This window comes from Lactuca sativa, chromosome 3 (assembly GCF_002870075.4).
Source record: "Lactuca sativa cultivar Salinas chromosome 3, Lsat_Salinas_v11, whole genome shotgun sequence".
NCBI lineage: Eukaryota > Viridiplantae > Streptophyta > Magnoliopsida > Asterales > Asteraceae > Lactuca > Lactuca sativa.
In genome coordinates, this window is record NC_056625.2 from 56606832 (window position 1) to 56619670 (window position 12839).

Sequence of the window (12839 nt, forward strand, 5' to 3'; positions counted from 1 at the left end):
ATCTCAAATAAACAACAATATATAAACACATAGCACGTATTTTATAACAAATACTTCATATTTATGTGTTAGAAGAAAGTAACCACACATTCACCCAAACATATACTTAATACATTCAAACAATATTTGTATTATACCCGTGTTTATGAAAGGGACTATACACCCACACATATAAACAACTTTATATTATACACATAGCACGTATTTTATAGAAAATACTTAATATTTATGTGTTAGAAGAAAGTAACTACACACTCACTTGATCAGAAGATGATCGAACAGTACTACAGCTTGTAGAAGTAGTATTCTTCGGTAGATCTGGAAGATCTTCACAAAAATCGAACTTCTCACGGGCAGAGCTTCGGCTCGGGAATCTTACTTCTCGGGATCTTCAGGACCTCGGGACTTGCTTCGGGGCTCGGGAATGATACTGGGGCTTCAGGGTACTTCTGGCACACAAAACGATATAAAACGGGAGAGAGAAGAGAGAAAAAGAGCAAATGAGTCGGCTGCCCTCGCATCCTATTTATAGGAGGCTGGAGCCTCGGAGTACGCGGGGGGTACTGCCTTACGCGGGGCGTACTCGTCCGAAATCGTCATGGCGTTCGTCATCCGAAGTCACTTGAGTGCGAGGTGCGTCATGCTTCGCGGTACGCTGGGCGTACTTCGGATCAGATCAGTGACTCCTTCGGATATACATCCGAATTAAAGATTAAATTTAAATACAAATTATTTAATAAACTTTGGAAATTCATATCTTCTTCATACGAACTCCGTTTTTGCGTTCTTTATATCCACGCGTAGGTGAGACTACGCTCTACAACTTTCGTTTAGACTCTGTTGGCTAATTTTGACTTTATTTTTATTATTTATTTTTAGTAGGCCCGGACAGGAAAACTTCGTTATAAATTCATAACTTCTTCGTTTGACGTCCGTTCTCGCCTAACTTTTCATCGCTTCGATACCAACAACAAGATCTTCGATTCTCATTTAGATTGTTTCGGCTAAAAACCGCTCGATCTCAAATCGAGTATTTCAGGTTGCATACCGCTAAGTCGAAACTTCAGAAAATCATAACTTCCTCATACGAAGTCAGATTTTGGCGTTCTATACATGTACGGAATCCTTGTAACATATACTACAACTTAGTTAAGATTATTCATTCTAAATAATCTTTCATCAAAAATTCATTTTTGACGCCTATCGTCTCTAAATTGACTAGCCCTGATCTACGGGCGTTACAATATGCAATACTCTACAATAACCACAAGATACAAGATAACAAAATGAAAAACATACCCGCAGCTGCATCTGGCTCTGCCCTGACCCCCTCTGCTATAAGCTGAAAAGAACGCCCCTGAGCCCTCGGTGGCTCTGCTCCACCCTGACCTCCACCCGTAATCCTCAAAGTGGCCGGTGTTGGAGCCTGCACTGTGACATCCCCAAAATCTCGGCCAGAAAAGACCGATTTTCATTTATGCTTTTAAATAATTTCAGAGTAAATCCTTTTGATTTGAAAGAGTTGCGGAATTTGTTCCCAAAACAAAACATGATAAAATAATATTTATCAAAGCATTTCATCAAGAGATGCATTTCATTATATAATCAAAACTCGGGATGTCATGTTCTGATACAGACCATAAAGCATAAACGATAAACATTACAAGTCATTCAACAAATATATACATATACATACTTGTAAACAAAACAACAAGATGATCCATCCATCTTACGCCCTTGTGCCACTTCCTGTAATACAAATAAAACTGAGTGGGTCAGGCTTGGGAGCCTGGTGAGCATATAGGGTTTTCAACCCACAATAAATAGTTATATTTAATTTCACCAACCAATCACTATCCCGATTACCCATTCCCGTTATCCTCACTTTCCGTCCCTAAAACAACATCTATCTCAAGGGACCTAATCTAGGATTTTCATCGGGACGGACATCACTGCTAAGGGGTTTCCTCAACAATAGATATCCTAAAGGCAACCATGAGGGGGATAAAGTACACCGGTGAACACATCGTTCACAACACCTACAGGTTATGAACCTGCTAGCGTTCCACTGGACTGTCTAGAAAGAGTCCGTGGTCGTTATCCATACTCCGCTGAATAACTAGATCAACAACAACAACAACATCGAGGCCTCTCATCTGTTTATTACACACCAACTATCTACCCATGTTCTACCCAACATATTAGTAGATAAGAATATATTTTCATACATAGTTTAAAACCTATATATCATTTTCATTCAATATATATATTCTATATAACAGATGAGGCATACCACATAACACGTATTTCATAGAAAGCAATTCAGATCTATGAGATGGAATAAAGTGAATATCCATTCACGCATACAATCACAAAATATACACATAGCAAGTATATCGCATAAAATACTTCATAGTTACTTGTTAGAAGAAAGTAACTGCACCCACACACATATAAACCACAATTTACTTAATACACTCAAACCGCACTTGTATTATTATCGTGTTTATGAAAGGTAGTATACACTCACTTGATCAGAAGACGATCGGACAGCACTACGACTTGCAGAAGTAGTAATCCACAGCAGATCTGGAAGATCTCCTCAAAAATCAAACTTCTCGCGGGCAGAGCTTCGACTCGGGAACCGCACTTCTCGGGATCTTCGGGATCTCAGGACTTGCCTCGGGGCTAGAGTATGATACCGGGGCTTCGGGGTATAAAAATGCAGAGCTTCGGCACAAAGATGAGAAGAAATGAGCAAATAAACCCTGAACCCTCGCATCCTATTTATAGTGAAAATATCTGATGTACTCGCCGAGTAGGGGACACATACTCGCCGAGTAGGGGACACCTACTCGCCGAGTTGGTCCATGTGGCGGCTTTCTGGTGGTGCCACGTGTCAAATTCTGGGTGGTGCCACGTCACCCCTATCGCGTGTTAGCCTTCGAACTTAGAAAAATCATAACTCTCGCATACGAGCTCCGTTTTTTATGTTCTTTATATCCACGCGTAGGTAAAATCAAGATCTACAACTTTCGTTTAGACTCCGTCGGCTAAATCTTGACCGATCTCAAATTTAACAGTAGGAGGTGTTTAGACTGTTAAACGACCGCGAAGAATTCGTAACTCCTTCATACGAACTCCGTTTTCGTCCATATTTTTACCGTTGAGTTCCTATTAATGAGACCTTCAACTCTCATTTAGGTCGCGTAAGCCAAAAACCGCTCGACCTAAAATTCGAGTTTCGGGCCGTGCACTGCTAAGCCGAATCTTAGAAAAATCATAACTTCCTCATACGAAGTCAGATTTGGGGGTTCTTTTTATTGACGCTCTTATCTTAACATATTCTACAACTTTTGTTTAGATTGATAAGGCTAAATCTCGCTCTATCTTAAATTCACTATTTACGCTTCCCGGTGTCGTGCCGGTTTTGCCGTAAAACTTTGACAGGTCATAACTTCTTCGTTATGACTCGGATTTCGGCATTCTTTATATCTTCGGAATCCTTTTTTCGACCACTACAACTTTATCCAATGATATCAAGTTTATTTTTAAACTTAAATTTCGACGATTATTTTTATTCTTAATTAATCAAACCACATAATTAAGCAATTAAGCACAAAACACATAATACTTAAATAATACATTATTATTATTTCAAATTGGGTTACAAAGGTTAACCTAGACTATTACATTGCTAAAAATGGCAAGCCCGGAAACATAGGCGTTACATGCACAGGTCCTGCCGCAAGCTGTGGACAGTTGGCCCTCAAGTGACCAACTTGATGGCACTGATAACAGATCCTCATATCCTGAAATGGGGCTGACTGACGACAATCCCTTGCATAATGCCCCTCTCTCCCGTACTTGCGGCACGCACCACCGGACCTACAAACTCCGGTGTGACCCTTCCCGCACTTCCCACAAGTACGGCGGCTCTGATCTCCCAACCTAGAATCAACGGTCTTGGGCCGTTTCGACGCCGGTTGCGACTGCACTGGGGCCTGCCTCTGCTCCCGCAACTGTATCTTAATCTCCAACTCACGCCGCCGAGCGGCCTCCTGCAACTCCAGTAAGGTCTCGCACCTCTGCGTAGACACAAACTGCCTGACATCCCTCTTGAGCATACTCAAATATTGGGACATCTGAGCCTGCTCCGAAGCAAACTCCGGGCAAAACATCTCCCTCTCAGTGAACATCCTGGTGATCTCCGTCACCGACTCTGTATCCTGCTTCAGCTCCAAAAACTCCTGAGACAACCTTTCCTGCTCCACCCGTGGAACATAACGAGTACTGACCATGTCTCGGAACTAATCCCAAGTAACCGCAGCCCGATGCACATCCGAATATGACCCCGTGGTCAATCTCCACCAATCCTTCGCCCCGAGCCTCAACAGGTTCAGAGCACACCTCACTCTTTGATCAGTAGGGCATGAACACGTGAAGAAACACCCCTCTACGTCTGATAACCATCTCATAGCGACAATCGGATCCTGAACTCCATCGAAGGTAGGGGGCTTCGTATTATCGAAGTCCCGATACTGAAAACCTCTACTGGCTCCCCCCTGCCGCTGCTACAACCACTGTAGCTGCCGCGGCAGCCGTCTCTGTAAGAGCTGCATAGCGCTCATCAAAATACTCGACCATGGCGGTCTTGATTGACCCAAACAGTTCCGGCAGCTCTACTCGGAACATAGCAGCAACCTCATCATACAGGATGTCACGAATCCTAGCATCCAACTCAGTCGTTCTCATCTGACCGATGACCTCGGGTGGCACTGATCCACCCTGACCGCCCTCTCCTGTTCTTGATCCCGACCCAGATCCACTCCCAGCATGCCTCGTAACCACCATACTGAAAACACCGCAAAACATCAGATACTTCCCACTAACCCGGGAACCAACCCCCAACCCAACCCTAGGGGTTGTGACTTCCTTGATACGCATATGGGTCCTATGCTTTCAATAGTACGGGCCCATACTACCTGCCACACCTACCCATATTTATATCAAGTATTACCACAACACCCTAGAGATGAACATACATAATAAGCAACCAATCCTCAATCCTAGAGGAACACTAAATATCTCATATTGACCTACCGGTCCCACAACTCACCCGACCATGAAACTTCCACCAACTCCTGCAGCACTAGTGTATGCTAGTCATACATAACGCCGGACCCCATAGACTTTCGAATATTCAATCCTACCCTAAGCTCCCAATCAAACAAGAACAGAACATAAGGCCAAATCAAACATTCTCAGGCTATAAGATCTTAGTTACATATGGTCGTGATGCATACACTAAATATCTACAGTAATGATGTCAATTTCATACAAGGAAACCCTAGGCTAGCAGGCATCGTATAATCAGGCAATCCTATCATGCAATTCCTGAAGATCCCTAGCCTAGTACTAGCATGTTGTTCTATCATATCTCATAAACAAATAACTTATATGGTATCTTGGGGCTACTTACTGGCTTCGGCTGATCGTACCTCCGCGTCCTCCTTTATTCATTTTTGAAAACCATTTTAAATTCTCTTTTGAAAACTCTCCTTGATTTGAGACTAGATTCACACGAATGTTTCTTCGATTCACTTAAACCAAGGCCCTAATACCAACTTGTAACATCCATAAAAATTCAAGCCAATTTAAACTTTTCAAAAACAACCCAGTTTCGTTAAGTCATTACAAAAAGGGTTTTCAATACAATTATTATCAGAGTCTTCCCAGAACCATATCATAAAACATAAACATGAGGAGCGGTACGATCACGCCTTTGCCTTGCCACGGTCTCCTGAAGTACCTGAAACATTTAAACCACAAATGTAAGCCCGGAAGCTTAGTGAGATACCCCAAAAATACCAACCACATATACCATACACATAACATGGCATATCAAGACAGAACACAGAACAACCATGCACTTCGGGTCTACTATATGACTGGTCCGCCGCACCGGGCCTTCAGTCCACCTGGTCCACCCTCCGACTCTAGCCATATACATTGAGTCTGCAGTGTGGTTGGTTCGCCCACACCAGGCCTTCAACCCACCTGGTCCATTCTCTGAGTCTACAGTATAACTGGTCCACCCGCACCAGGCCTTCAGTCGGCCTGGTCCACTCTCCGAGTCTCGGCACGTCTGGTCCGCCCTCGTGGGGCCTACAGCCTATCTGGACCTCTCGTTAGGCCTTCAGAATATCCGGCCCGCCCTGGCTATGTTGGCCTACAGCACAAAGCAGGGCCCGCCACAACCGAAGCCCAGTCAACAAACCATGTGCACACAAACATATAATCATATAACAATTTAATCACCAATCAACCGATCTAGTAGATCACATATCATAACATCATCCTACCCAGGATACCGACCTAACCGGTCACTAGCATATACCATCCTAACTACCAGGATGCAAACATCGCAAAACAATAACATAACAACGATACCCGGATTACAATCCGATAAAGGGCCGACCTTGGTGCCTTAGACCCTGTTGATATAGTGAGGATAACTCACCTCGCAACTGCTGATTGAAAAGATAAGATCACGCTGCTCCAACCTCCGACACGAACTCCACCACTGATAATACCAAAAGACTGAACTCAATAAATACCAATAATTACCAAAATACCCCTGGAAGTCAACTGGTCAACTCTTGGTCAAAGTCAAAGCCCTCACTCAAAGTCAACTTCATGACTGACTCTACTCGCCGAGTCAGCCCACTGACTCGTCAAGTCCCCATGTTCTGAAAACTCCCATATCGCGACCCAACTCGCCGAGTCGCCCCAAGACTCGCTGAGTTCAAGGATCTCTGAGCCCTTTCCTGTGTAACACACCGAGTCGTCCCTCGACTCACCGATTCACGACTTAACTAGAAAAGGTTGGGGTTTCATAACCAGACTCGCCGAGTCCAAGGCAATCTTCAACAGACTCGTCGAGTTGTTCTTCCAACTCGCTGAGTTCCTGGCTGTCTTCATGCAACTCACCGAGTACACCCATGTGACTTGCCGAGTACCTCTAATTCTTAATCCATATAGTGGCTTTTTAAGCCATGCAGGGGTTCCAATCCATAGATCTACTCTTCTACAACCCACTCATCACGTAAAGTAGCAAACTTTACGTGAATCCAAAGAGATCTAAGCATAAAACACTCTAGGGCTAGGGTTTGGGACAATGGAACTTCACTAACAACTCTTGGGCATAGACTTTATGACTCCTTAGGTCATTAAAAGCCTAGATCTGAGGTAGCAACCTCAGATCTTACACCAAACCCGAGATGGACCTCATTTATGCTCTAAAACCCCCACAATTGATAGATCTAGATGTACTAAAGCTCAAGAATAGATCTATTACCTGCAATGCAAGCTCCCACTGAAGTAGACCTCAGATCTATGTCCCTTCCTTGCTGCAACCCATTTGCTCTTCAAGATTTCCTTCCTAAACCACTTATCCAAGCTCCAAAATGTGCTCCAATCTCTCACTCACGTCTATTAGGACTTCTGGAACTCAAGGGAGGGTAAAGAGGCTGGGGAGAGGGTATTATGTTCTTTATATAGGGCTCAACCCCCGTGATTAGGGTTTTCTCCATACAACACCAACTCGCCGAGTCCACCCATGCGACTCGCCGAGTTGGTCACCTAACACGCGACTCGACTCGCCGAGTCTATCCATCGACTCGTCGAGTCGACCTTCTTATTTACACTTTTAGCCTTCAACTTTACTTCTGAATTTTCGGGATGTTACAATATATATATATATATATATATATATATATATATATATATATATATATATATATATATATATATATATATATATATATATTATATAAATTTGAGAATCGATTGGTTGTCGTTCGTATATATAGATGCCACAATTCTAAAACATCTTAGAATAAATTTATATAGATGTTACAAAAATGCTATTTTTTTTTTCAATTACTTTATAAAATATTTAATGTTTACATATAGATATTAAACTTTTATTTTTAATAAAATCGTATAGTATACGAGCCTCACACCTAATCTAATCTAAGTAGATATGTAAAGAAATTTATCAAAAAACAAAAATATATTTACCCTAATTAGTTATATTACTTTTAATTTATTACAAATAAAATGCACAACTAGAGCAACTTTAAAGTGTAAACAAGAGGTAGTTATTATTTTTTGCATCAAAACGATACATATATTAACTTTGTTGTTCATTCACTTATATTTTCTGTGAAATTCAAGTATGACAAGGTAAAATTTAAAAACTTTTGGTCTAAATGGAGTTGCCATAGCACAACTTCTCTATCAAGTAGCGCTGTAATTGATTTCTTCAACCAAATATCTTAAATCGAACTTGCCATTGTTGCATTTCACAGCCCTCACGACCTCTCGGAAAACATCAATGGTGCACGGAATCACCAGCTTGTCTTTCTGAACGAACCCAAATTCTTCAGCAGTCTTCTCTAATAATATCTGGAAGAGAGGGTGAGAAAGATGAGCTGTGTGAACCACAAACCGTCGTCTCTCCTCTCCAACGTATAATGCAATACATCCTCTGGGAGTACTCACGCTTGATTGATGCTCTTGTTTGTTGTCGCCATGATCACTGCTTAACAGACACTCGTAATGTAATGGCTCAGAACCATGACTGGTGCAAGTCCTTATCTTAATCTTGTTTCCCAGTCTCTTGACGAATCCTATTTTCTTGCCCAACATTTTTTGTAGAGTGAGTAGTCTGTTTACCAGTTTCTAGAGAAGAACCAAATTCAGTGGGAGGGTATCGTAGAAGGGGAAGTGCTGATATATAAAATGAAGACAGCTTAACTTTCAGACTTGTTAAATTATTGTAGGGATATGATTAAATGTCCCAAGGTATCGTCTTCATGTGCTTTATGCATATTATATGTTATTTTAATGGTTGCATTCATTTTAACCAAAAAAAATGAAAATAGGTAGAGAAGTAGCAAAGATTCTGTCTAAATACGTTGCATGATTTACAAATGTGCACGAGTCAACCAGTTAGTTTAATTTTCTTATCTACGGATGAGGTATTTTAGATATGCAGTATATTCAAGCTTTTTAATTATTACTTACAGCCGTTACAGGTCTAATGCATTCGGTTAAGTCTTTTTCAAAAGAAAAGACTCCGTACCAGCTTCCATATAGGCCCGACTCCCTAGATCTTAATTATAATGGATGATAATTAAATCATGGATTGAAATTCCATATATATAGAATATGTATTCTCAATGAAGGATATAAGAACTTGATCAGTATGCCGGTTGGACCAATACTAGATCTTTATCTTTGTATATGATGTTATTTATATATAAGAATCGAAATGATGGTGATGCCTTAACATCCTTCATGAATTTCAATGAATTTTTATGGTTTAAAGTATTAGGTATTTGGATGCAATCATACACCACTACACATAGTGGAAATTATATATAGCAAATATTCCTTAAATATATTACAAATATTATCTTGAAATCTGTATAAATTAATCAAAAATTATATATACAACTATTATGAACGTTATGGGGACGTCCAGATGTGTTACCTTTGTTAGTTTTATTACGATTCAAAAACTTCATTCCGATGTTATTATATACATACACAGTTTTGAATTTATTGAAAGAAAACTAATCTGAGTGGAAATATAAAGTGAACTAGCCATTAATTAATTTTCATCAAATGATTTCTGAATATTGAACTTATAATGACCACTTTAAAAAGTATACATCCAGATACTCAATGGATTATTAATGATCAATTAATAATTGGATGGATATAGTATTTATCTACCTTTAGTAAAATGTATCTTCAAATTATAACTAGTTACCACATATTTTATTAATTAAACAATTTGCAAAATCAAAAGACAGCCGATTACAAAGATTTCTTCGAAAAAAACAAAACATAAAAAATAAACTTTACTTTTATCATCAATCAGTTGTTATACATATACTCTATTGCCCCATGAACATTTAACTAATTTTTTAATCCGAACTCAAAATTTACAGGCCTGTTGGCTGTATTGAACACCGGAGCACGAAAGTGAGTATATATCTGTCTTTTGGAGCCGTGCGATTAGGTATGTACTTGGTATATCAAGAATAAAAGACCGACCACTTCTTTTATCAAAATCTTTATAGCATGAATATGTTCCTTAAAGCATAACAAGAAAACAAACACACAGGAATATATGGTTTGCTACAAGTGTCTTATCTCTGATCTTGGTTTGGTAGCTAGCTTTATTTTGACTAATTAAATATACTTCCCATGCCCGAAACAAAAAAATAAAAATAAAATAACCGTATGTAACACTAATTATTTTTCGGGAATAGTCATAACTCATAAAATAATTTTAAGATAAAATACAAACCTTATATGTCTAGGGGAAACCTTTCATGTACAAAAAGCTTGTAAACAAGTCTAGTTTACTAGTACTACATCCCTAAAATGGATCGCTTTTGTAGATTATATAAGTCTAGCTATTACTACTGCTACATCTTTAAAATGGGTCGCTTTTGTAGATTATACAACCATTGAGGAATATTGTGTTGTAGTCATTTATATTTAAATTTATATACTAGTTTCTTTCATAGTTCTGTGTTTACATCTAAACGCCTTATTATTTTGTGTTGTAAGCGGAAGTATTTTGTGTTGTAAGCAAAAAATGGCGTACGTGTTCCAAGTCTCTTTATCAGCATACGATGGGACGAGGGACGAGGTGGATATGTAAATTTGAAAGAGAAAATCTTATAGATTATACAATGTTTGTTTATGTTTTCCACGTGTACAACAAAAATGGTACATTGCACTTAATAGTCGTACTTTCTTTTATCTTCTTTTAATTTTTCATGTGTATTTGATAATTATAAGATCCAAAATAAAGAAATTTACCAAATGAAGAACCCCCGCTTGTTTAATGTGGTTGAAAGGAAGGCTAAACAAATTCGGATAATTTCCAGATGATCAGATTAGATCAGTAAGAGATCAAGTAGTAAGTTTGACTGCATATTTTATTATTACTTTATGTTTATTTTTATATAATAATTATTTCCCATATTTTATATGCAGAAAGAAACCGAGGACAATATCAAAAAAGGAACCTTGAAGGTTGATCAGCACACTGATGTCATGCCAGTTGTGAGGTTATGCAAGAGGAATAGGAAGTGGAGTGACATACAAGTATTTTGATCTTCCTCGCAACAGAAATGCGTCAGATGAAAGAGTTGCATTACTTTAAGTTAAACTTGATAATGAGAGACAAGAGCATGAAGAAAAAAGTAATCTAGAACTTGTTCGACCAGGTGGCACAAACATAGGGAATGGTTACTAAACTAATGAGTCAGTTAGCACTGGACAAGGGGAGAAGTTACAGTCATTGTCAACTCAATTTCTAGCATAAAAGGAAGGACACTTGTTGTAATTTTTCTAACATTTTAATTTTCTGTTTCTAATAAATGTATTTCTTAATTTATATTGCAGGTGTCTCCAGTGGACATTAATCCTAAAGCTAGCAATACTCATCAAGAGGATGGAACAACCGTAAGTGTTGTCGGATGTGGGAAAGATGCAAGCATTCAGAAGTCTAATGGACTTGCTGTTGGAATAGTGTCTAAGACTGCAACTATATTAGGCATATATTTGACCCGATTGTGTATGGTCTTTTTGGGTTGTTTTCACTATAGCAACTTGGTAGGATGATTTTTTATGAGAGGATAAATATTATTAATATATTATGAGAATAATATAAGGAATAATAATATTGTTATTTGATTAATACAAGTCATAAATTAATTAGTATTAATTTGGTGACTTAAAAAGATTAATTAAATAAGAGGGTATAAACTGTCAATTGTTTGATAGTTACACTTTAGACTGTAAATCCTTAAGGGATAAGGATTGGACGGATTCTAGAGCTTGGGATAGCTCAAAATCGTCCAAGGCTTATCTATGGTAAGGATTTTGATTGCTTTAAGGAAATGATTATCCAACTAGGGTTTAAGGTGAAACCCTTAAGGAGTGTACAAGTATAAATAGACCCCATGGCTAAGGGAAACCGGCATCTCTTCTAAAGTAAGAAAACCCTGGCCGATTTCCTCCTACCTCCTCTCTTTCAAATCATCTTCTTTGCTATTTGGTGTTTGTAAGCCATTAGAGGAGTGACAATTGTGACTCTAGAAGCTCCAAGACAACAAGATCAAACAAGAGATTCAAAGGTAAACTTCTAGATCTGATTTTGTATTGTTCTTATACCTAATTAGTTATCAGAAGTCTTGGATTCAAAAGCATGTTTAATTAGAAAGCCTAGATCCAAGCATTAGGGTTTTGCATGCGCACATAGGAAAGTTCTTATGGCTAAAACTCATCAGTGGTATCAGAGCCAAGATTGGTTTCTATTAAATTGTTGCTTGTTTGTTTGAAACTTGTGTGCAAAATTCGAATTTTGTGTTTCTGAGTCGTAAACTCGACGAGTCCCATGGTGGACTCGACGAGTTGGCCTAACTCGACGAGTCCAGTTGGGAACTCGACGAGTTCAAGCATCAGGAAAGGTAAGATTCGGGATTTTTTCATACTTATCTTATGGAAACTTGCCTTTATCATATTAGATCAATCTTAATCCGATTTTCTGATATATATGACTATAATCTTGATCTAATTAAAGATATTTATCAACTAATAAAATATTTAATTTCCTTATGTGATAATTAATTAATTATTTTGATTAAATTGGTAATTATCTTGCAAGAAATCATTAAATAAATCAAATATGAATAATTAAGGAATTAATTGTTAATTAAGATTATTTGTTATTTGATCCTCCATGT

General features: G+C 38.7%; 1 protein-coding gene across 1 annotated transcript; it reads right to left on the minus strand.

Annotated features, from left to right (window-relative positions):
• Positions 1-8304: 8304 nt before the first annotated feature.
• LOC111884611 (auxin-responsive protein SAUR71) lies at positions 8305-8715 on the minus strand. Its single transcript, XM_023880916.1, has one exon. It carries the CDS (start codon positions 8713-8715, stop codon positions 8305-8307), a length of 411 nt encoding a protein of 136 aa, XP_023736684.1.
• Between the last annotated feature and the right edge of the window lie 4124 nt (positions 8716-12839).